This window comes from Perognathus longimembris, chromosome 15 (genome assembly GCF_023159225.1).
Source record: "Perognathus longimembris pacificus isolate PPM17 chromosome 15, ASM2315922v1, whole genome shotgun sequence".
Classification (NCBI taxonomy): Eukaryota; Metazoa; Chordata; class Mammalia; order Rodentia; family Heteromyidae; genus Perognathus; species Perognathus longimembris.
In genome coordinates, this window is record NC_063175.1 from 40,382,891 (window position 1) to 40,406,989 (window position 24,099).

The 24,099-nt window shown below is 50.6% G+C and overlaps 1 protein-coding gene across 3 annotated transcripts in view; it reads left to right on the top strand.

The window, feature by feature from the left end:
* The window catches only part of Ctif (cap binding complex dependent translation initiation factor), a 221,716-nt gene that overhangs the window by 19,809 nt on the left and 177,808 nt on the right, over window positions 1-24,099 (top strand). For 2 of the 3 annotated variants that reach the window (XM_048363534.1, XM_048363536.1), the window contains exon 1: window positions 22,419-22,657. In XM_048363534.1, coding sequence (XP_048219491.1) covers window positions 22,478-22,657 — 180 coding nt within the window. In that variant the 5' untranslated portion in view covers window positions 22,419-22,477. Of the gene's footprint in view, window positions 1-22,418; window positions 22,658-24,099 lie in introns of those variants that run through there. The other variant, XM_048363533.1, reaches the window with a different exon arrangement.

A 24,099-nucleotide genomic window follows, 5' to 3' on the forward strand; every position in this document is an offset into this window, starting at 1 on the left:
TGTTTGCAGATCCTCCTGCTTTCTGGAGTCATTGGTGTTTATATTCAGTCTCAGTATGAACAGGGCTTTACTGAAGTCGAATCTTTTTTTTTTTTTTTTTTTTTGCCAATGCTGGACCTTGAACTCAGGGCCTGAGCACTGTCCCTGGCTTCTTTTTGCTCAAGGCTAGCACTCTGCCACTTGAGCCACAGCGCCACTTCTGGCCGTTTTCTGTATATGTGGTGCTGGGGAATCGAACCCAGGGCTTCAAGTATACGAGGCAAGCGCTCTTGCTACTAGGCCATATCCCCAGCCCTGAAGTCGAATCTTAAGTGTGCGGCCCAGAGGATGTGAACAGGTGCTTTTCACTTGCATTGCTCCAATCAAAATAAAGAGGGATGATGCTGAGCACTGATGGCTCCCACCTGTAATCCTAGCTACACAGGAGGTTGAGATTTGAGGATCCCAGTTGGAAGCCAGTCTGGGCAGGAAAGTCTGTGAGAGACTCTTCTTTCCAACTAATCAGCAGAAAGTCTGAAGTGGAGCTGTGGCTCAAGTGGTAGAGCACCAGCCTTGAGCAAAAAAAAGCTAAAGGATAATGCCCAGGCCATGAGTTCAAGTCTCAATACTGGCACGTAAACAGATAGGGATATGTTACTCCCTCCCCGCCCCCCCCTTGCAGGCCATGATGGGTTCTAGAAAGGTCTTGGTTCAGGGGCAGAGCTCACTTCTGCTTGTTCTGTGCTATTCCCTGTGGTATTTATTTGGTTGGCTATTTTCCTAAAGGCTGGCACTCTACCACTTGAGCCACACCTCCACTTCTAGCTTTGTACTGGTTAATTGGAGATGAGTCTCAGTGTTCCTGTGGTGCTCTCTGCAGTTTCCATTGGAAGAGCAGAGCCTCCTTATGGGGCAGGATGGGGAGTGGCTGGAAAGACATCCACATTAAGGAAAGTGCTGGCTGGGCATGGGGTCCCTTTTACCCCGCCCCTAGCCCCCCTGGATCCCTGAGAACAGCACAGTCGCGCCCCGCGAGTCCACTGTGCAGCATTGGGGAAGCCATGCGGGGAACCTCTGTGTTTTTGTGCACCAAGGCAGAGTGGGAGACCCACACCTGCCCCACAGGTGACCTGCTGGGCATCACATCAGTTTTGTGTCCCCTGCAGATTCGGCAGGCAGCCCATTCTCCAAGCTCTCTTGGAGGGCGTGTGCTTCTGGGATGGGGAGCTGTGGCAGGGAGCAGGTGGCATGATTAATTCCCCCGCCCCCAGCCTAGGGCTGTGGCATCTAAGGGATATGAACTCCTGCAGGCTGGAGGGGCCCTCTGGGACTCTGCGAAGGGGCATTTAGGCTAGTCCCCCTTCCCGGGTGTGGAACCTGCACAGAACAGTCCAGCCTCAGACCTGCCGAGGTTCTCCAAGGTTCCGTTGATGGCTACTTATGCCCTTTCCTGGCTCACATAGTGTGTGTGTGTGTGTGTGTGTGTGTGTGTGTGTGTGTGTGTGTGTGTGTGTGTGTGTGTGTAAAATTGTTATTATAAAGGTAATGTACAGAGGTGTTACGGTTACATGAGTACATATCTTTCTGGACAGTGTCACCCCTTCCCTTGCTGTACACTCTTTTTAGTGATTTTTTTTTCCTGCTTTATTCGTTTCCTTACTCTGGAAGTAAATAATATGACAGAGGTCTTCCTTTTTTTTTTTTTTTTTGCCAGTCCTGGGGCTTGGACTCAGGGCCTGAGCACTGTCCCTGGCTTCTTTTTGCTCAAGGCTAGCACTCTGCCACTTGAGCCACAGCGCCACTTCTGGCCATTTTCTGTATATGTGGTGCTGGGGAATCGAACCCAGGGCCTCATGTATATGAGGCAGGCACTCTTGCCACTAGGCCATATCCCCAGCCCCCGAGGTCTTCCTTTTTTGTGTGTCCTGGTACTAGGGCTTGAACTCAGGGCCTTGTGATCTTGCTTGGCATTTTGTTCAATGCTGGCGCCCTATCACTTGAGCCATACCTCCACATATGGCTTTTTGCTGGGTAATTGGAGATGAATGACTCTAGGATTTGTCTGTCTCTGCTGACTGTTGAACATCGATCCGCAGATCCAAGTCTCTTGAGTAGCTAGGAATACAGTTGTGAGCTAGCCAGGTACTTGGCTAGATTATAACATTTTTTTGAAAGAGAGTTTAGCTTCATTTTTTTAAGCATCTGGGTCCTATAAAAAAATTAAAAATCCTGTACATATGTTTTTCTTCCACCAAATTTCTGCCAGACTTGGTTATGCTCTGTGTTAGGGGGATTTCTATTTGTGGTTTCTGGGGTTTGAACTCAGGGTGTTGGACCTGCTCGGTAGGTCCTGTACGTCTGGAGCCACGCCTCCATCCCTGCTATGCTCTGTTTTAAGGTATGTCTGAAAAGAGGAATGAATCAACATGGCCAGTATATCTCTTGTGTATTTGACTACAGGGCAGCCTGAGTCTGTGATACAAGAAGGCCTGGATGCCCTTGACAGTGGGAAAGGGGTTGAATTAGTGTTGCCCCCTCCCCCTTCAACTCTCCTCCTTTTCTCTCTTGGTGAATACAGTGTATCTCTTCTGGAAGCTCAGACACCACCTTGAATGACACCTGTCTTCTGGCCATAGGCCAGGTCCTATTTCACTGCCTCACAACCCTTGGGCCTTGGGCAACTCAGACCATAAGCTCCTAGATCCGGCTTGTGACCCTTGTCTACATTCTCTGTCATGATTGCCTTTCTCCTCACCTAACTGGTCCCTGAGCCCATGGCCTGGGCCACACATTCCTTTAGCCTCTGCAGCAGTCACCAGGAGGAATGGTTGGCATTCCTTAGGTGGGGCTGCGCCACTCCGTCTGGCCCCCATCTCACCCCAGGTGTGTCTGCCAACCCTAATCCAGTGTGAGCTCACCCTAATTTGCTTACATTGGCAGAGACCTCTCATTCCAATAAGGTCACGTTCCCTGGGACCGGGGTTCCAGCCCCTCTTTTGGGGGCACACTTGAGTCCCTGGTAGCATGGGGGATGTCTCTGGGAGGTGTAGCTCATGCTTGGTCACCTGGGGTTCCTTCAGCCTGATATTTCAGATGGGAGAGGCTCAGGGGTGCCCTGGTATGGCCCAGACCTTCAATATGCACTTCCAGGAATACCCATGAATATCATGGAATACCATGGCGTCCCATGGACCTTCTTGATTCTTGTTTCTATTTATATAATTTTTAAAGAGTTCAATTCAACATGTCAGTTTATGACTACTATAATGCATCTTGATCAGTGTCACTTTTTCCATCACTTTTTCCCACCCCTCCTCTCAAGTCACCTGGTTCCATTTTCAATACGCACACTGGATAGTAGGCTGTACTCACCCATTCGTCCTCTCTCCATTCATTTGCCCCCACCCCTGACTTCCTCATCTCTATACGAGATATGCTTCAGCTTCCTGGTATTCCTTTAGTTAGATTGTAAGCTACCCACAACATCTTCCTTTGCATATACCATACTTTAGTCAATATGTTTGTGCATATATGCATATGACCCTGTATCTGTTTTCATATGTATATATAACTTAGATCTGTGACAGAAAGCTCATGTCCTTTGTCTCTGAGCTGCACTTATTTCACTTAACGTTATTTTTTCCAGGTCCATCCATTTCCCTGAAAAATGACATAATATTTTCCCTGACGGATGAATACAAGTCCATTGTGTATATATGCTACTTATTATATACATGGAATATATGTATTATATGGGATATGCATACTATATATATGAAGTATATATAGGATATATGTGGAAGACATACACACACACACACACACACACACACACACACACACACACACATTTTCTTGATCCATTTGTCCATGGAAGGGCACCTGGACTCTTCACCACACTTGGCTATAGTGAGCTGTGTGGCCCTGAACATGAGTGTACAAGTGTTCACAGATTGTCTTTAAAGACCTGGCTGTACATTGTACAGCCTCCTTGCAGAGGCATTGCTTTTCGTTTTTGTTTATTTGTTTGGTTTTTGTTGCCAGTCCTGGGGCATAGACTCAGGGCCTGAGCACTGTCCCTGGCTTCTTTTTGCTCAAGGCTAGCATTCTGCCACTTGAGCCACAGCGCCACTTCTGGCTTTTATATATATATGTGGTGCTGAGGAATCGAACCCAGAGCTTCATGTATATGAGGCGAGCACTCTACCACTAGGCCATATTCTCAGCCCCCTGCTTTTCATTTTTAATGTTTTTGTTTTGTTTTGCTTTGTTTTTTGCCAGTCCTGGGGCTTGGACTTAGGGCCTGAGCACTGTCCCTGACTTCTTTTTGCTCAAGGCTAGCACTGTGCCACTTGAGCCACAGCGCCACTTCTGGCCATTTTCTATATATGTGGTGCTGAGGAATCGAACCTAGGGCTTCATGTATACAAGGCAAGCACTTTTGCCACTAGGCCATATTCCCAGCTCGTTTTTAATGTTTTTGGTCCTTGCTTCCCTTTGGCACACAAACCCTCACGTGCCCCGGGCTCCACTGTTGCTGTCCTCACTGTTGAGCTGGCTCCTGTGTTTCCCACTAGTGGCAGCGGCCGTGTGCTGCTGTTTTTCTGATGGCTCTGGAAGTTCATTGTTGCCCTGGGCCTCCTGACCCCTGTGTAGCCTTTGCCTGTGTGCAGTTTCTGAATCAGCATTCCGGGTGGCAGAGGGGGATAGCATGACAGGCTATAGTGCAGGGATCAGGGCCCTGCGGCCTGCAGGTGGGAGTAGCTTGGGTTTAGGGCTCCATATTTAGTCTGGAATCCACTGCAAGCTGCTGCTCTGAGCCACAGTAATGCCAGAAAGGGCGGGGATCTGGCCCCCAGCCATGGCAGCCAGGGTTGTTTGCAGCCCAGCTAGGAAGCAAGGCCTGTCCAGAGCTAGCCAGGCAGCAGGGAGGGAAGTGAGCAGATGTCTTGGAGTTAGAAGCCTTAGACCTAGAATGGCTATGGAGATGAAGTCATGCAGTGCTTCTTCCTATAGAGAGAGAGACCAGGGTGGCCCCAGGCAGGCCCTTGTCTAAGATCACACAGCTAGTGGTGTAGTTTGAGTCTTTAGATTTGAGTTCTGGCCTCACGTTAGCTGCCTTTCATTGGAACCGAGCCATCAAAGCCATGCCATTATCTGATTGGGCTCCCCATCAAATGCTGGCATTCCTATGTTCCCCACATTGAAATCCGTGTTAGTCATTTACATCGCAATGCGAATGTCAGTCCGCTCCCAGATGAACTTGGGCAATGACCAAAAAAATGAGAGTTGAAGACAGATTTACAGGGTATGTTGTAAGATGCATACGATTGGAAACAGGTGGAACTCAGAAAGAGAGGGGGCGCTGGGCCCTGATCTCTCTATCCCCAGTGCATCTCAGGTGTCCACAGATGGTCAACCCATGCCACTTTGTGGGTCCTCAAGCATTATGCTTTCTGCTCTAGTCAGTGGCTGCCTCCTAGCCCCGGACCTGGTCTGAGCAGGCTCAGCCTTTAGCAGAGTGGGCACTCGGCAGCCAGCCCTGTGGCCAAGTGCACAGGCACTCGCGCCTGCGTGCGGTGCGTACCTCCAGTTGCTCATCTCTATGAGGGGACCCATCTTTTCTGATGAACAGAATACAATTAAAGGCTTGGCACTTAATGGCTACTATCTGCTGCTCATGGCTTTATCTGACCCTCACAGCAAGCCTGGGATGGGGTGGGGGGGCGAGGCCAGTCCCCTTCACAGATGTGGAAGTTGACAGTGGCTAGTTAAGAGAGCCAGCAGCCCTTGGGTTCCTGTGCTGGGTTCTTACCACTGCAACCCCACGAGCATCTGTGGATTTCAGGAGCAGTTCTCCCCCTGGTCCCATGAGCCTAGATAGTAGCGAGTAAGTTACCACAAAGCCCTCAGGTGCCAGGCACCGTACTTCCCAGGGGTGGCGTAGAAGTCACTCTCCTGGCAGCCAGAGTCTTGGTGGGGGCCAGGAGCAGATGCAGTGGCTGGGCTCAGCCCAACAGTGTGGGAAAAAACTCTCCTGTCGTGACTGAGTCAACAATGTCCCCCAGCCTGCTGCATAGCTGGGCACTGTCATTCCTGTGCCATGTAGGTATTTCTTACCTTTGTGACAGTTGGAGGCTGTGTGCCACAAGAGGCGCTGGGCGGAGGGGACCGGAGGGCCTGGCAGGGCTGAGGTGGTGGCTGTGTGATGGAGCATGCGCACAGCAGTGGTTAAGCCTGCTGCTCACTGTCTTTGGCCCAGGGGAAAGAGAACAGAGGAGTGACTTCCTCTCCCCCTTGAGAGCCTGTGGCAGGCCAGAAGCGGTAGCACTGGGGCTCTGGGGGACCAGACACAGACAGGGCCGCAGCCAGGCTGGCTGACTCGTGACCACAGCTCATGACTTGCCTTGGAGGAGCCAGCACTGCTTGTAAGTGATCACCCCATTTCAAGTTCTCACTTGTCCCTCCCACCTTGACCTCTTGGTAGCCAGAGAGACTGACTGGCAGTCAGGGCTTGCTGCTGGAGCTGGCAGCTGGAGGGGCTCTACAGGGATTCCCCCCGCCCCAGCCCAGGTCAGTGTGCCAGGGACAGACACGCACAGAACACACGGAGAAGTCAGTGGGGATTTCAGCACTGCTCTGAGCATGCTCTCTAAAAGCCTCTAAACCAGGGTGAGCGTGCAGGGCATGTGCAAAAACTTGGCTGAGTATGGAGGTGCATGGCCATCCTTCAGCTAGTCAGGGGGCAGAGGTTGACAGGGTCACAGATCCCCTCTGAAGCACGTGACAAGTGCGTGGAGTCATAGCTGGGCAGGAGGCTCTCAGGTAGGAGGATCAGGGTCTGAGGCCAGCTCTGAGCAGAAATCCAAGACCATAGATGGAAAGCAAATAAAAGCAAAACAGGGCAAAGGGTGTCGCTCAAGTCGAGGTGGACTGCCTGCCTACCAAACATGAGGCCTGAGTTCGAACTTAAGCACAGTGCATCAAAAAGAAAAAGAATCAAACAAAAAAAAAGGGGGGGGGGGTTGAAGGTATAGTGCAAGCGATGGAGTGCCTAGGCAGCCAAAGTTGACTTCATTGTTGCCATCCTTAGTAACATCGATAAATGAATTATCGATTATACCGTATAGTTAGAGTTAAACATCTTCAGCCTCAGGAAGTTAAAAAGGAATGTCTTTGAGTCTGGGTGGAATGCGAGGCCCGGCACCGGTGAGAGGAGACCTTTGCCACCGTCTGTCTGGACAGTCATTGCTGGGTAACAAATCACCACGCGTGCATTGCTCACCCCGCAGTGAGAGTGTGGCTGGGCCCTGAACTCGGGGGCTGGGAGGCTGTGGTCAGCTGCAGTGCTCTGTGTCTTTGTGATTCAGTGTGGCTGTGGCCAGCTCCTCGAGGGCGTCATCAAAGTGTGCAAGCCCAGCTGAGTGCCAGTGATTCATTCGCGCCTTTAATCCTGGCTCCTCAGGAGGCTGAGAGCTGAGGACTCTGGTTCAAAGCCAGCCTGGGCAGGAAGAGTCCGTGAGAGTCTTACCTCCAATTAAAACCACTGAACACGCTGGAAGTGGAGCTGTGGCTCAGGTGGTAGAGTGCTAACCTCAAGTAAAAGAAACTTAAGGGCAGCGTCTAGGCTCTGAGTTCAAGCACTAGGAGCGGCACCAAAAAACAAACAGGAAAGCACCAAAAAGTGTGCAAGCAGAGGACACAACAGAGCCAGAGATGGAAGAAGTCACAGCCTCTGAGGTCCTAACTACTTTGCTAAAAGCAAGTCATTTAGGAGATTACACAGCAAGGATCATTAAAGACATCTTAGAAAGATGGGACACAGAATCCAAGTGACTCTGATTTAAACAACACACTCCTTTATTTCTTTCTCATGCCCAGAAACAGCCAGCTTGGGATGACAGAAGCCAAGACTCTGTGGTCATACAGGACCCAGACTCTTTCTGTCTTTCTGCTTCCCCATGCTTATTGCTTGATTTCTAGCCTCAAAGTTGTCTTGTGATTCAAGAAAGCTGCAGGAGCTCCACCCATTACATCTATAGTCCAGGCAAGGGGGAGTAAGTGGTAAGGGCAAGAAGCATGTGCCAACTGCATTGGTCCTGTTAAAGAGTTTCCTACACCATAACTTCAGTTTATTTCACCTGGGGCGCTCTTATCTGTGGAAGTGACTGGAGAATGTAGTTTTCACCTGAATATATTGACTCCCCAAATGTTGTAAAGATTCTGTTTGGAAGGAAGAAGTGAGTGGGTATCACTGATACATCCAGAAGCGTTCCCTACTCCCATGGTTCCATAGATCAAAGGAATGAAAGCCAAATTCAGCCTTGACTGTGCTGTGGGCTCTGTCCCCAGTCCCCAAGTCTCTTGGAGCAGCTGAAGGGTGACATTCAAGTTCAGTGTGGGATGAGGCATTGGATGGCACGTGCCATAGACTGGCCTGTTAACGTTTCTCTCTCGCTCGCTCTGACTTTGCTGCTTACCTGCTCTGCATGGGGCACCAGGCATAGGCGAGAAAAAGGGCAGAAGGGACACAGCATTTAAGAGAAGTCCAAAATGTGAGGACATTCATGATCCCTTCAGAGACCACTCATCAGAAAGCCAGTCTCGGGAAGGAGGGCTACAGAGGCTGGGACTTGAGGGATGAATAGGAGTTGGCTGGGCAGGACTGGGCCAAGCAGGAACCTGTGAATCCACAATGCTTTTGTAGCCCTGGACTGAAGGAAGGCCTTGCTTCCACTGTTCTCTCTTCTCCATGAGGTCATGGCTGATTCGGGTGAGGAGACGCAGCGATCAATATGTAGGACAGGCCTCTGTCTGCAGCAGGGCCTGGAGCTTTTTAGCACCTTCTGTTCCAGCCCTGCCTTGGCTCCCATACCCTGAAGCCATGTCCTTCCTCCTCCAGGCTGAGCTGCCATGGCGCGCGTGGTGTCCCCAGTCCGGCCCTTGGCTTATTGCACACCACACTGCAATGATGGATCTTGTTTTCCCCAGCAGCCCACTCACTCCCTGAGATGAGGTGGACCAAGGCACCATTCGCTCTTGCAGAACAACTGTTTCTCTCCCTCTCCAGGTATCCCGGCCCAGCCCTAGGGCCGCGTTTCCCCTATCCATGCCATTACCTGCAGGCAGGTTCCAGCTATGACAGCAATCCGGCTGACACCAGAGAGGTCTTGGTGCCTCTTGGTGGCACAGATGCAATGCTTCCACACACTGCTGGTCTCCTTCGAGGTGGGCAGACACACGTCCATCTTGAGTACCATCCTTTCCGGTTTCAGCCCTGCTTGCAGGGGTGGGTGTCTTAGGAGTACAGAACTAAGGTCTGCCCTCCTAGCTAAGGTCGTAGACCCATTCTTTATCCAGCTGTCGGAGAAGAAAAGGGGCTTTTGTAGGAGTAACAAGGCCCTGATCGTATTAATCTGTGATCATGTCAAGGGGCCAGTGTTCCAATTCCCGGCTCACAAAAGAACGACGCGTTATCCCCCATCACGAGTCGGTGCCCTGTAAGGCCGGGGTGCAGCCAGGCTGCATGGAGCCCACGGGGACGCTGTGTCTATTCACAAGTCTCTCGACCCCGTGCGTTCTGGAGGTATGCGGCCACCGAGATGATTGCCAAGGCCGTGCCCTTGCTTGTGGGTGATCCCCCGAGGAGGGCCGTGTAGGCTTGGGGAGATACTTGACAGTCTCGTCTGTTGTCAGCTTGTGCACAGCATTGTGACAAGACAGCCAGGGAAGTGGCCCAAGGAGTGGAAATGCTGTTTCGGGGCAACTGGGGCCTCCCAGCTGCGTTCTGCTGTCCCGGGTGGGAGCTGGTCCTTGAGATGGTACTGAGATGAGGCCTCCCGTCTCCCATCCTTGCAGCCTGTTGAACCAGGTCTGCATGCACAACTAGGCTAATCTCACTGTCTCAGAGGCTTGGAAAGCCTCTTGGGTTATTTTTATTGTTGGCTTTTTGTTTTGTTTTTTAATAGCAAAAAGATTTAAGACCAAGATCAAGCCAGGCGCCAGTGGCTCATGCCTGTAATCTTAGCTACCCAGGAGGCTGATCTGAAGATCTTGGTTCAAAGCCAGCCCAGGCAGGAAAGACGAGGAGACTCTTAATTCCAGTTAACCATCAAAAAGCCAGAAGTAAAGCTGTGGCTCAACTGGTACTCCAGCTCTGAGAGAAAAAGTGAAGGGACAGTGCCCAGGCCTTGAGTTTAAGCCCTAGTACCAGCATGCATGTGCGTGTGCATGTGCACGCACATGCGCGCGCGCGCACACACACACACACACACACACACACACACACACACAAAGATGTAAGAACAGCTTAGCTATGTTAGTGTGTTCTGGCAGCCTGAGAGTTGAGGAAACAATTGGCAGGAATCTCCGGAAATTGGGGATTTGGGTCCAGGTTTTGAGTTGGAGTGTGTCATATCAGTTCGGTGCTGGCATTTCCCGCCTGTCACATGAGGGAGTGGCTTGCCTGTTTTGGGGGGGGGGGGCACAAGGCATGTTCTTTTCACCACCTAGTATGTCTTAAAGTCAAGACTCACCTTTTTTGTTGTTGTTGTTTTGTTTTGTTTTCTGCCAGTCCTGGGGCTTGGTACTCAGGGCCTGAGCACCGTCTCTAGCTTCCCTTTGCTAGCACTCTACCTCTTGAGCCACAGCACCACTTCCAGCTTTTTCTGTTTATGTGGTACTGAGGAATTGAACCCAGGGCTTCATGCATGCTAGGCAAGCACTCTGCCACTAAGCCACATTCCTAGCCCAAGAATCCTCTTCTCTTGCAGGCCTGGCCTCCTTCCTGTGGCCAGATGATTGGCATGACAGTGCCATCGCTGCCTGAGCCTGTGTCATCGTGGTCCTGCTGTGAACTCGGTTGAACTAAGTGTGCTGTGGTTACCCACAGGTTGACTATCATTGCCATTCGGCGTGTCTTCAGAGGGATCACACCATGACACTGAAAGTTCTTACTGTGCAGAGAGCAAGGAAACCGATCTGATAGGAGGAAAGCAAATGCATGTTGTTGGAGACAAGCTCACACTTTCTTGTAAAACAGTAAGCATCGTCATGCCTGCTAAGCCATGCCACTCAAGGTGGGGGAAATGGCAGATCCCTCAGGAGAGAAGACACGGCCTCCAAGCTAGCGGGGCTTGGTGACTGGTTGGTCTGTATGCAGGACTATTATGAAGGTATTCTGACATAGTTCTGTTGGCAGCATTTTTTTCTTTTCTTTGTGGCTCATAAACTACAATTGAGTACTTTCTGTTGTCTTTTCTGATTCTAATATCTAGTGTTACACTTGTATTTTTTCTGACAATTAGAGCAAGCTAAGCTTGCTAGGCTAAAAGCAATGTTGATGGTGCCTCTTTTATGTGTGAGAGCTGCTCTATAGGGTCCCTGCGGGACTTAGTTCATGAACAGTCTGGATACTTCGCTTCCTCTTCTAGCGTGTACACAGGCTTGCAGGAGTGCTTATTATGTGGATGAACGGATGGTGGATGGACAGATAGATGGATAAGTGGATGGGTGGATGGATGGATGAATCAACAGATGAATGGGTGGAAGGATGGATGAATAGGTATGTATATAACTGGACAGATAGATACATGAGTGAGTGGATGGATTGATGGGTGGATGGTGGATAGATGAATGGGTAAGTGGGAGAATGAATGGATAGGTAGGTGGCTAGAAGAGTAGGTGGATATGTAGATGGATTAATGAATTGATAAGTGTATGGATGAGTGAGTGGGTACATGGGTGCGTGGATGGGTAGATTGATGGTAGATGATGGATGGGTGGGTAGGTGAGTGGGTGCGTTGATGAGTGGGTATGTACATGGATGGATGTACAGATGGATACATGTATGAGTGAGTGGAGAGATAGATGGTAGTAGGTGAATAGTAGGTAGGTGAGTGGATAAGTGTATGGATAGATGGATTGATGAATGAGTTGGTGTCTGTGGATAGACAGTAGATGGATAATGAGTAGATGGTGGGTGGAAGAGTAGGTGGATGTAGAGACGGGTGGACAGATGAGTAAATGGATGAATAAGTGGATGGATGGATGGATGGTGGATGGATGGGTGGATGGAGCTGTACCATAAGATGCATCTTTGTCCTTGGTGAGACAACAAACTCCTTTTAGGAAGGCACAAAGAGTTCTCCCCGGTGCCGTGGACGCCCAGAGCTCACACACTGGTTTAGCCTCATCCCTGATGCTCCTTTACTCATTTCATCTTCATTATTCCCCACAACTGCCGTTTCCTCTGGAGAGGTCACCAGGCTGTCCATGTAGAGAAGTTCTAAGGCAAGGCGATGATCTTGGGGCCTACCTATGTAGTACATTAATTGTTTAACAGAATTTACGGTATAAGTCATACTTCATGCAACTGACATATTTAAAGTGCACAAGTAACTGGTTTTCAATATAACACATATAAGCAAATGTCACACCTTTGACATCTCAAACACATCCTGTATCCTCTGTCTCATCTTTGCCACAGTTCTAAGCCAGTCCTAATAACTAGTTTATTTTCTCTTTATATTGATTTTTTTATCTTTCATAACTGGGGCTCTGAGCTCTACAGGGTTTAAGACATAGCTTGTGAATGTTTGTGGTCTGCAAAGCTCAACTTTGCCATTGTTTCCTCCAAAGTCTTTATAGCTCATAGGCCTGTCCGTCCCCTCCTGTCCCTCTCCTGCTCATCCTTGAGCTCTTGCATCATTACAGTTCAACCTACTGGGAACGCCCAGTGATTCACTGGCTCGCGTCACGGGCAATGAGACTGCAGTGTTGCAAGCATCCTGGGCTGGAGTCAGGATGCCTGGGTTATCATCCTGCCCTGTCCAGCAGGACATCCTGTCCCAGGGTTTGTGTCTGTGAGGGGAGGCTGCATTGTGGCCTCTGGCTATCTGCAGCCCTAAGTTATTAAGAGCTGGCAGAATGGTTCTGGACCTTGGGCATTGTGCAGGACATAGACAGGCTACCCAGCAGGAGGGCCTGCTGCCTGCCTGCTGACGGAGCTGTCTGTCTCATGCCCCATCTTATCAGTCTACTGATATCACAGGGGACAGAGCAGTGGTTCCCTCCTGGCCATTTCCTACATTCTGGGAACCTGTCATCATGCTCCCAAAGATTAACTATTTGTCCCTTCCTTCCTTCCTTCCTTCCTTCCTTCCTTCCTTCCTTCCTTCCTTCCTTCCTTCCTTCCTTCCTCCTATCCTTGCTCTCCTTCTTCTTTCTACTCCTTCTCTTCCTCTTCCTCCTCCTCCTCCTCCTCCTCTCCTCCTCCTCCTCCTCCTCCTCCTCCTCCTCCTCCTCCTCCTCCTCCTCCTCCTCCTCCTCCTCCTCCCCCTTCTCCTTCTCCTCCTCCTCTTCCTTCTCCTTCTCCTCCTTGTCTTGGTCTCTCTCTCTTTCTGGTCCTGAGACTTGAACTCAGGGTCTCGTGCTCTTACGCGGCTTTATTGCTTGTGGCTTGTGCTCTTGAGCCATGTCTTCAGCCTAGCTTTTTGATGGTTAATTGAAGATGGAATCATATAAACTTTTCTTCCCATTCTGGCTTCAAACCATGATCCCCAGACTGAGTGGCTAGGATTCTAGGCACGAGTCATGAACACCTGGCTTGATTAGCAGAATTATCTGTGGTGAGCCCCACTCTGGCTCCCACTGGGTCAAGGGAAGGAGCATATGGGTCTCTGTCAACTAAGGGCTTGTGGTTTAGCTAGCTCTTTACTTGGCTCACAGCAGAGCTGAATTGGGGGTCTGATGGAGCATTATGGGAGCAGGGGACATCTCTGGCTCTTCTCTTCCTGAGACACCAGGCTAGGGGTACCCCTGTGTCTGGACAGAGCTTGGATAGGCACTGCATTCTGTGGTTGCCTATCTTCTTGGTCAGAGTGGCCCAACACCATCAGAGTGATTCCATCTTTCCACAATAGCTCTGTGGCTGTCATCTGCTGAGCTCAGAAAGGTCGTGCTCATCTGGAAGCCTGTCTTCCTTTGTGTAATGACCTTGCACAATTCTGGTTTGGACTATCATATACTATTATCACACTGTAATTCCTTATTCTTCACTTATTTCCAAGTTCTTAGGAGCACTTCTCATTTTTGTGTCATAGACTGTCTCTTGCAGAGGATTCTCAAGCTCAGCTGCCTACAAGGGGACCAGACAAGGCAATGTATAGGCTAGAGAAGCTATGGGTGTGCTGACTGCGAGCAGTAGGAGGCATTCGGGAAAGCCAGAGTCTGTGGAAAACTGTAGATTGAGTGCCTCTTTGAATGGGTCTTTAGCTCTAACTGGTGGTAACCGTATGGCAGAGTGGGCTAATGTTGCTAGTTCTTCTTTTTCTTTCTTTCTTTTTTTTTTTTTATAAAAGAAAAGCCAAGACTGTAGATTTTATATGCGATATTTTGATTCATAAATGTTGCCTCAAATATTTTGAAACCCATCAAGCAAAACACATTATGATCCAATCTTGCCCCTTCCTCTCCCAAATAATCTCTCCCTTGTGGCTGTGCTTCTGTGGGTGATCAGTCATCTCAGGTGAGGGGGAGAGGGCATGCGTGTGTGTACAGGGGCCAAGGGCCCAGTGAGCAGCTGTTTCAGCTGTTCTGAGAGGTCCCTGTGAGCTGGGGTCAAAGTGACTTCCAGCAAATGAGTGGTATTGTCCTGAAGGAAGAAGAGGGAAGGTAAAGCGGTACATTCTCAAAATAAGCTGGTGGTTCACACCTGTAATCTAGCTCCTTGAGAGGTTGAGATCTGAGGATCGAGGTTCAAAGTTAGTCCAGGCAGGAAAGTTCATGAAACACTTATCTCCAGTTAACCACCACAAAGCTGGAAGTGGAGTTACTGCTCAAGTGGTAGAGTGCCAGTGTTGAACAAAAAAGCTAAGGGACAAGAATTGAGCCAGCTCTGCCTTCCAGCTTGGGGTTTTGGTGCTGAAGACCAGGATGAACAGATCTGCAAGGCTGGGTCTCAGAGCCACTCAGAAGTGGCTCTGTACTGTCAGGGCTCCCACTGGGCTCTGGTTCAGGAATCTGTTGCCAAGAGGGAGAGAGCTGATTGGGGGCTTTGGTTACCCCGAGAGAGATGCTAGAAAGTGTCACCTGAGAAAGTGGGCCTAGAGTTCTGGGGCCACCGACTTGGAGGAGCTTCCTGGCTTTAACTCAGACTCCTCTCCTGGGTGCATTACTGGGTTCAGAGCAGGACATGAATGGTTTCCCTTCCCAGCATGCTTCGAGTTCGTTTTCACTTAACCAACTGCCCCGATACTTTTTTAAGAGCTGGGGATGGAGCCAGCTCATCTATTCCAGGGCCCAGAGAGGAGAGAGAATGGTCCCCATGAGTCCATGTGCCCTGAAAGGGCCGAGGAGAGCCAGACTGATGTCGATCGACACAGGGCATGGAATTAGGGAGGGGTGAGGTCTGGGGACAACTGGCATTCAGAGATCACGATCGCCAGTGGTAGCCAGAGTGGCCAAGGAGAACTTCCTAGAGGAATTGTGCCTCCAGCAGGGCCCCAAGGATAAGAGTGTGGGGTTTGGAGAAGTGGGGAGGTAGGAGAGGGACAGCAGGGATGGCTGTGAAGCTAATGATGACCACAACCAATACATTCATGCTTTTGCTGTATGCCTGACTGAGCTGAGCATTTTTATCATGCATTCTCTCCCTCACGATACTCTCTTGAGGTGCACCCATGGTCAGCCTGCCAAATGCCACACAGCTGGCAATCGGCTAAGCCAGCAGGGGACCTAGAATCACATCCCAGAACTGTCCTATTCCCTTGACTTCAGCCAGGGATGTGTCTGTCCAGCTGACCAGTGATAGTGGAGCCCATGGCTCTGCCTAGCTTTGGCCTGTTACACCCGTGGTCTCCATCTACCCTCGCATCTGTGGGACACAGTGTGTGGCAGGTACTTAGTATGTCTTAGCTAGGATGAATTGTCTTGAGAATGCTCCAGATGACTGGGGGAGGAAGTGAGTGCCAATTCTAGAGCAGGATGCAGATGGACCGCAGCATCCTTCAGCTTTGATGTTCTATGAGCTGGCCAGGGGTCAGAAGTGGAACTAAGAGGAGCTGGGCCTCTCACCATAGGTGAGACAGCTGAGGAAACAGGGTCAGAAAGGAAGATCCTCAGGTCTCAGCCTCCTGAGTTGCTGGAGTGAGAGAGTGAGGGCTGAGAGATCGGAGGCCAGTCTTCCCTTTCTGAGCTTGGATGGAGACAGGTATAGGAGGATCAGGTCCCCAAGGACCTCGCTGTCTTGTCAAGACAAGAGGAAACCCCATAAAACTTTCAAGAGCAGAGAGGAGTTGGGTAACTGTGAAAGGAAAGGTGAGAAGGTGCCAAGAGAGCGGGCAGATGACCAGTGTCAGGGTCCAGTGAGGTCCCTGTGATCCTTGAGGCCCAGCGTGCAGACATCCAGGGAAAGCACAGGAGCTAGAAGCTCAGAGCCCGCCATGAGGCCCTCTGTCCGGCTGTCCCTAGTGCAGCCACTGCAGTGGAGGCTGTTCTTCAGGTCTTCCTCCCCAGGAGAAATGCTCGCTCAGTGAGGCTCATCGGAGGCAGTAGTTGTTGAGAGTAGGAGCCACACACCTCCCTCACCTCCCTTGCCTTCCCTTTCCCAGTGCTTCCCCAACCCCTTCTCACTGCGGTATCCTGCCCAGCTTGCAGTTACCCCAGGGCCACTTTCAGGACCAAGCAATAAGGTCCAGGTCCAGGCCCCATTAGCTTTCTCCATGATGCTCTGAAGGGACCATGGAATGTGGTTTAGGCCCTGCCTGGGCTGGGGACTCATGAAGTAGGATGTAAGGACTATAGGATGGCAAGCGTATCTGCTTTCATCATTCCTGCCTGATATTAGTGATCATAACCCTGGACTGTAGTTGGAGTGGCAGAGCCTGGTGGTCACTGGGGAGGGGGAAGCTGATTCTCAGTGGGGTTATCTCAGTGGGGTTGATGAGGGGCCTGTATCTAAGTTGCCTCTACCCAGAGGTATCTGACTAGCCTAAGCAAAGTGTTCCCCCTACCTGTGTTCATGTGACCTTGTGGTTATGGGGCTTGGATCTCAGGAGTCCCCCCTGCGCTGATTGGGTCACCTGGACATATCTGAGTCTGAATGTCAGTCTTGCAGGACTCCAGGAAGATGCTGAGATGTGCCTGGCTCTGCAATTCCAGGGTTGGGGCGGGGGAGTGGTGCCTGGCATCCACCAGGAAATTAAAAACCCAGCCTAGCCAAGTCCCACCTTGTGCAAGCTTTGCCCTTGTCCGGAGTGGGCTGAGGAGGTGTGGTCTCCTCTTCCTCCTGGAATAATGGGCTAGTATCCCTAGACAGGTTATTTGAACAATGGATGAAAGGGATGGAGAGAAAAATAACAAAGGGGAAAAGAATAAAAAGAAAGAATGGATGAAAGATATTATCTAGATCTTGGCTGTAGCTACAAATGAACCTGGGAACTTGTTAGAAATACAAAATTCACCAGGCCGTGCCTATAGTCTTAGCATTCAGGAGGCTGAGGCAGGATTTCAAGTGCCAGGCTACCAAGGCTAGACAGGAGGACCTTGTCTCAAAACAAAGAGATAGAGACAGAGACACAGAGACAAGGAGAGACAGACACAGAGAAAAATGGGGGGAGGAATGGAAAGAGGGAGTCTCAGGCCTGCAACTCTGATGCATGGAATCTGACTGCATTTTAACAAGATGCCCTGTGACCCCTGTGTCATTAAAATATGGGAAACCCCACTCTGGACCATTGGATTTCATTTGTTTTATCTTGTGTCACAGGAAGAAATACAGACTGGGCAGGTGAAAAAAAATGTCTTAGTAACAGTTCACTACACCCCCACTGTATGTTTCCATGTAGTGATACATTGTTTAATACTGAGATCATAACACATAACATCTGGTGTGTAGCCCACAAAGTTCCTCGACAGCTGTGATTGGAAGAACACCCCACCTGATGTGAGGGTGACAAAATATTAGATTGGAGGTGGCAGTGGGGTGGGGGGGAGGGGTTAGACATTCAGAGGATGACAGATGACCTTCACTTCTGGGACAGTAAATGTTGCTCATTTTCAAGGTCACCCACCACTGCGTTGTTTCTGAACTTTCCCACTTCCCAGGAGTTGGGGACCTGAGGCTGTGGTCACAGATGCCTCTTTGGAACCCTTCTGTGTTCCTCTGACAAACACCGACGGGGCTGAGTCATCAGGCCCCACACTGCGCCCAGTGGAAGTGGATTGTGGGGGAATGGTATTCTGTCTGTGCAGGGGATGGGGTGTGGGCTTGGCAGGGGGAGGGAGTTGGCAGGCAGCAGGTTCTCATGAGCATCTTGTCCGCTCTGGGTGCAGGTATTGCTGCTAGAAGTCTGAGGAGGTGGGAAGGGCAGAGGGGGCTGAGGGAATGGGGGCATAATAGACAACAGCTAGGGTTGTGTGTGACAGGGCCAGAGGGAGCAAACTGCAGGTGGGGAGTCCAGATGCACAGCAGGCTGGTGGGGGTTGGGGGGTGTGATAAGTGGAATTAAAGAGGAGGAAGAATGACCTGCAGGGGAGGGGAGGGAACCGTTTGGGTGTTACCTGGGTGCACACTTGCTACTTGGCTGGGATGGGAGGGACCGCTGGGGGGGCCTCCAAGGCTGCTGACCTTAGGAACACCAAGCAAGCCTTCTCTGTCACCCCCAGATCACTTGCAGTTGGCCTGGGATCCAAGGAATCCAAGCCTCTAGCTGCAACCTAAAGCCAAAAAAAGAAGCCAAGAACAAGTAGACCTTGAATCTTCCCAGCTTCTGTGTGAGGTCCAGCAGGGGGCTGGGCTGGGTTGGCTCGCTCAATGCTGAGGGGTTGAAGGAAAAAAGCAGGGGGTCAGGCTGCCTCAGCGGGGCGGAGGCTGGCAGACAGCCAAGGAGAGGTCATCCCAAGTCACCCCTGGGGATTGGAGGGGGAGATACTGCCCCTAATACCTGGCTGTTCTTAAAAGGATTGGCTAAATTTGTAGCTCCTAATGCCATTTGTCACTTGCTGGTGGGAAAAGATCCTGACAGGCCCGAGAGGCTCTGGCTCTTGTCCCTGGGGCCAGCAGGGCACCCCTTAGTGTGAGCCTTACCTTTTCCTCCAGATCTGCAGCCCCAAGGGCACTGTGAGCCCCTGGGCTTAGAGCCAGGCAGCGGTTAGAGAAGAGACAGACACTGGGACCTAATAGCGCCCTGTGCCCCGCCCTTTGTGCTGGCTTTCTAAGGAGGCTGGTCTGCAGGAAGGGGGTGGATGTGTGGGGGCTGATGGAAGGAGGGGCCAGCAGTGTGGGGAATGGTGCCTTCCCATCAGAGAACAAGTGTGATTTTCATTTCTGGCTATAAAAATAGGCAGCTAGGCACCCTGGGCTGTAGTGGCAGCTGCTGGGGGTGGGGGCAGGACTGGGAAGGAGGGGAAATGGATGACATGGCCCAGGCAGCACAGGCCCAGATAAGGTCCTTTTAATACACAAATGCAACTTTCCCTTTCCCAAAGCCCTGAACTCTATTCGCAAGCAGAGGCCCCAATGGTCCTCAGGCCCCTGGGCCCCCTGGGCCTTCCGTCATGGGCTCATTTGTCTCTCCCCACTCACCCCCTCCCCCACCCCCAGCCTTACTCTCACAGTGAAGTGCAGCCTCAGCATTTTTCCTGCTCCCGCTGCTGGTTTTTGTTGTTGTCGTTGTTCCTCCCCATCCATCACCTAGCAGGGAATGGGGGCAGGGCCGGAAACCAGGGATGTCGGTAGAGGCAAAGAAAAGTTCCTGGGATCTGCCAGGGACAGCCCCGCAGAGCCGTCCAAATGTTCTCAGAGCCTCTGTTGCAGGCAGAATCTGGAATCCTTCAATCCTTCTGGAAACCACTTCTTTCCAGTCCCTACCGATTCTGGGATGTAGCTGTCAGGTGTGCCAGGGAACCTAGTCCTAGGTTCTGACTGTGCCCTCAGGTGGCTCCTTTTCAGGCCTCTCTGGATATCAGCCTTATGGTTCCCATCTAGCTTGGGCTATCTGCTTAGGGCCAGGTGTTGAACCAGCTCAGTCAGGACTTTCTGAGGCTGCACTTAGTAGGGGAATAACATGAATGTACGCGCACACACACAGACACTCAATGAATTCACTGCTAGTTGGAGGGGCACTAGGGAAAGAGAACTGGGAGGTATCCCTTAGGCTCTAAGAGCAGGTAGGAGTTAGAAGAGTGGTAGACTGTGACAACTTACTTGGAGCCTTGCTCTGTGACCTTGAGCATGTTGCTTACTGTTTAAGATACTGCTCCGATGTTCCATGAGTATAGTGATTTCTAGGCTTAGAAAGGAGGGGGAAAGGGAATACTACATAGCGATTAGAAATGATAAAATATTGGTACTCGCAGGGAAATGGTCAGAACTTGAACAATTAATGTTGAGTGAGACAAGCCTAGAACACAGAGAAAAAAAGGGGCATGGCCTCCTTGATATATGACTGTTGGGGGCGGGGTGGGGGGGACAGTAGAGACCAGGTCTGCAAAACAACAAACTTCTTTTCAAATGGTATTTCCACAGGTTTGGGTCAGCAACCTTACATTATGTATCTAAAACCAAACAATTACTAAACATAAAAAGGTCTAGAATAGACCTATCAGTGGATCACAATAGCTCAACAGCTATGTACACATGATCATAGAAGATGAGGATTCGCAAAAACAACTCCATGAGAAGGACATAGGAAGATTCTGTTGTTGATGTTACTTTTAAAGTTCTAGGTAAATTTCCTTTAGCGTACCCTACGTGGTTACGGTATATGATTTTGGTACACTGGATATTGTATATATACTTACCTGATCTAGGGAAGGGAAAGAAAAACAAGGTGTAAGATATCACAAGAAATGTACTCATTGCCTTATTATGTAACTGTACCCCTTTTGCACAACATCTTGTCAACAAAATTTAATTAATAAAATAAAAACTTAAAAAAATAAAGGAGGGGGAAGGGACCCCCCCCAAGAGGAAGGGAAGCATCCCAAGTTAGCGTGCTACTGCTATATAGCCAGTTATTACCACCATGGTGGCTTGCAGGAGTACTTGTTTATTATCTCAGGGTTTGGTAAATCAAGTCAGGAGCCCACCATTGGACTGTTTTCTTTGTGCTTCACCAGCATCCTTGGTTCATGGTTTCTGAAATGCTTCTGGTCCGTCCTCTGGAGTGGTTCCAGATAACACCCTTCCAGCCCTTGATTGTTTCCAAATGTTGGTGTTCCAAAAGCTTGCCCAGGAATGGAAGGTTTTGACCTTCAGATGTTCCCTTCAGCACACCAGGACCTGGCCCTCCTTATCCTCAGTAGCATCAGACAGTCAGGAGGTGCTTGCATCCCGTGCGTCACGGTTCAGCTCGGCTTTGTGGTTCTGCAAGGTGGTGGCTTGTTGGAAGACCTTGCATCTGGCTGTGTTGATTAAACACATGCAGGCTCTGTTCCTGTGGTGGAGGGGGGGAACCTCTTCCCTGGAGACCACAGGTCTCCAAATGATGAAAGGAAACAAGGTAAGCTTTAAAGCCTTTCCTATCAGGTCTAGAGCCCTTTAGAGGCAGAGGAGGGCCCTTACCTGGAGAGGAGCATGATTATGTCTCTCCCTCTTCCCCCGTAGATTAGCTGTGACACTGGAGGTAAAGGATGACACAGCCATGGTGGGAGGCATCCAGAAGACTTGGCCCTTATGGGATGAGCTGACCTAGCCACATCAGGAGAAATCATGGTTTTGCTGGGAAATTATGGGGTAATACCCCAGGAGGAGCTAGTCACCTTGGCCAGGTTGAATCCAAGAGGGGGGTCAGAAGGCTCGTTGGAGAGGCCATGCTCCTCTGGAAGGTGGCCAGGCAGGGTTGCTGTGTCTGCGCTGCACAGCCAACCTGCTAAGCTTTTTGTGTGGTCAGTAAAAGCCACTGTCGTTCCTACAGACACACCTGACTCACACCCCAGGCGAGCACGAGATCTGAGGCCTACAGGCCACAGCTAATTTAGAGGACAGTCTGGTGGTCAGACAGAAAAGAACTGCTCTTTAGTAGGATGCATGTTCTTAGAGGGCTCAGGCCCCTGAGCACGGGAGCGGGTGAGGGGGAGACCCCTGGCATCTCCTAATTCTTGGATTAGGGACAAAAATGGTGTGTGGTCTGTTTAGTCTGCCTTATAAGAGAGTTGGTGAAGTCAAGTTGAGCACTGGGACTCGGATGCTGGTCTGGGTTTATCTTTTGCCTTTCCCAGGCAGTGGGCCTGGGCATGCACCCACCCAAACATTACCCAGGTTACCAGGCTAGCTAGTTAGGCAAGTCACCTGCGTTCTTGGTCTTCGGCTCTCTCTTGCATGGTGAGAACTCAGCATATTCTTTAGGCTGAAGATCACCCTGTAGACCACTGACCTGTCTGACAGTTGGGTGCCCATGCTGGAGGTGAGAGTATTTCATCTTGGCCTCCAGCAGCGTTTCATGGAACCTGTCTGTCCTTTCTCCCACCAGCTCGCCCAGGCCCCTGAGCCAGAGGAATGGAGAACTCCTCAGCAGCGTCGGCCTCCTCAGAGGCGGGAAGCAGCCGCTCCCAGGAGATTGAGGAGCTAGAGCGCTTCATCGACAGCTACGTGCTGGAATACCAGGTGCAGGGGCTGCTGACCGACAAGACAGAGGGTGATGGTGAGAGCCAAAGGACACAGTCTCACATCTCCCAGGTGAGCCGTGGTCCGGGCCTTGGCAAGATCAAAGATGTGATACCAGGGACCCCAACTCCAGAAGGGTGTGGTCATCTGGCCTTAGACTGCCAAGATGTGGATGGTCCCCCTCTGCAGAGTACCCAGGGTCCTAGAGGAGAGGCTCTGACATCCAGACAAGAAGCGGCCCCTCTCCCCACCTTGCCAATACACACATATCAGCAGTGTGCTCCATGACCTTTCAAGACCACCCCTCGACCGTCCTGACCTGGGCAGCTGAGGCCCAGATAGACTCTGAACACACATTCATTGAGCACTTACCCTGTGCTCAGCCGCCATTCCCTCCCCTCCACAAGCTTACATGCTAGATGAACTTGGGAGAGCATAGCTTATCTTAATGCGTCGATCATGTAAGCATTTTCTCTGACTTCCACTGCAGGCAACAGTTACTGGTAGCCTAAGCAACACATCTCTCAGGCCTCTCCCTACAGCTCCACATGCCTATACCTTCAGACACAGGAAGCATTCTGACCAGAGCCTGAGGTAGGTCTCGCCCCTCCTGGGTCAGTCTGGCAGCACTGACCTTTGATGGGAGGTGACCCCAGCTGCAAGATTGTGGGCTGGGCTGCCGTCTCCCTGAGTAAAGCATGAACATGTATTGCATGGATCCTTATGAGTGTGTGTGTGTGTGTGTGGTTCACACCCATGTACATCTATCCTGGGGTTTGAATTCAGAGCCTGTGTGCTGTCCCTGAACATGTGCTCAAGGCTTGCACTCTACCACCTGAGCCATAGCTCCACTTCTGGCTTTTTGGTTGTTAATCATTGGAGATATGAGCCTCATGGACTTTCATGTCTGGGCTGGCTTCGAACTCTAGTCCTTAGATCTCAGCCTCTTGAGTAACTAGAATTTTGGTTATGAGCCGCCAGTGTCCAGCCACATGGGGCTTTATCCTAAACCTATAAATCCCTAGTAGATAGTTTCAAGAGTTCGTTTCAGATGTGCTTCTGGCTGCCTGTGTGACCTTGAGTAACGCTGTCAGGGTCAAAGGCTTAGTTTTATTTAGCCAATAGAGATTATCTTGGTGAGTTAGGAATGTTGGCATATCAAGGAGGCCAGGGGTATAGAAGCTACAGAGAAGCAGGCGCTGCCCACAGTAGCAAGCAGAACGGAGTGGGGGAAATTCGTCTCTTTAAGTTGACCTGGGCAAAGAGAGAGAAAATAGGTGAATTAGTTCTTGTAGTGCCCTGGCAGCATCAGAGCTGTTGTCCAGGGGAGCAGGCGCTGTGGGCAGCCCCTTGTGCCACCTGCCTTTTCTATGGTGGGGGACTGCAGGGGGTCCTTGAAGGTTCCTCTGGCTGGACTATGCAGTTGCCACAGGTGGTATGCAAGGAATTGTGAATCTCTATTCCCAAGGAAAACATTCCTAATGGTAGAATTTGTCCAGACAGCCACTGGGGTG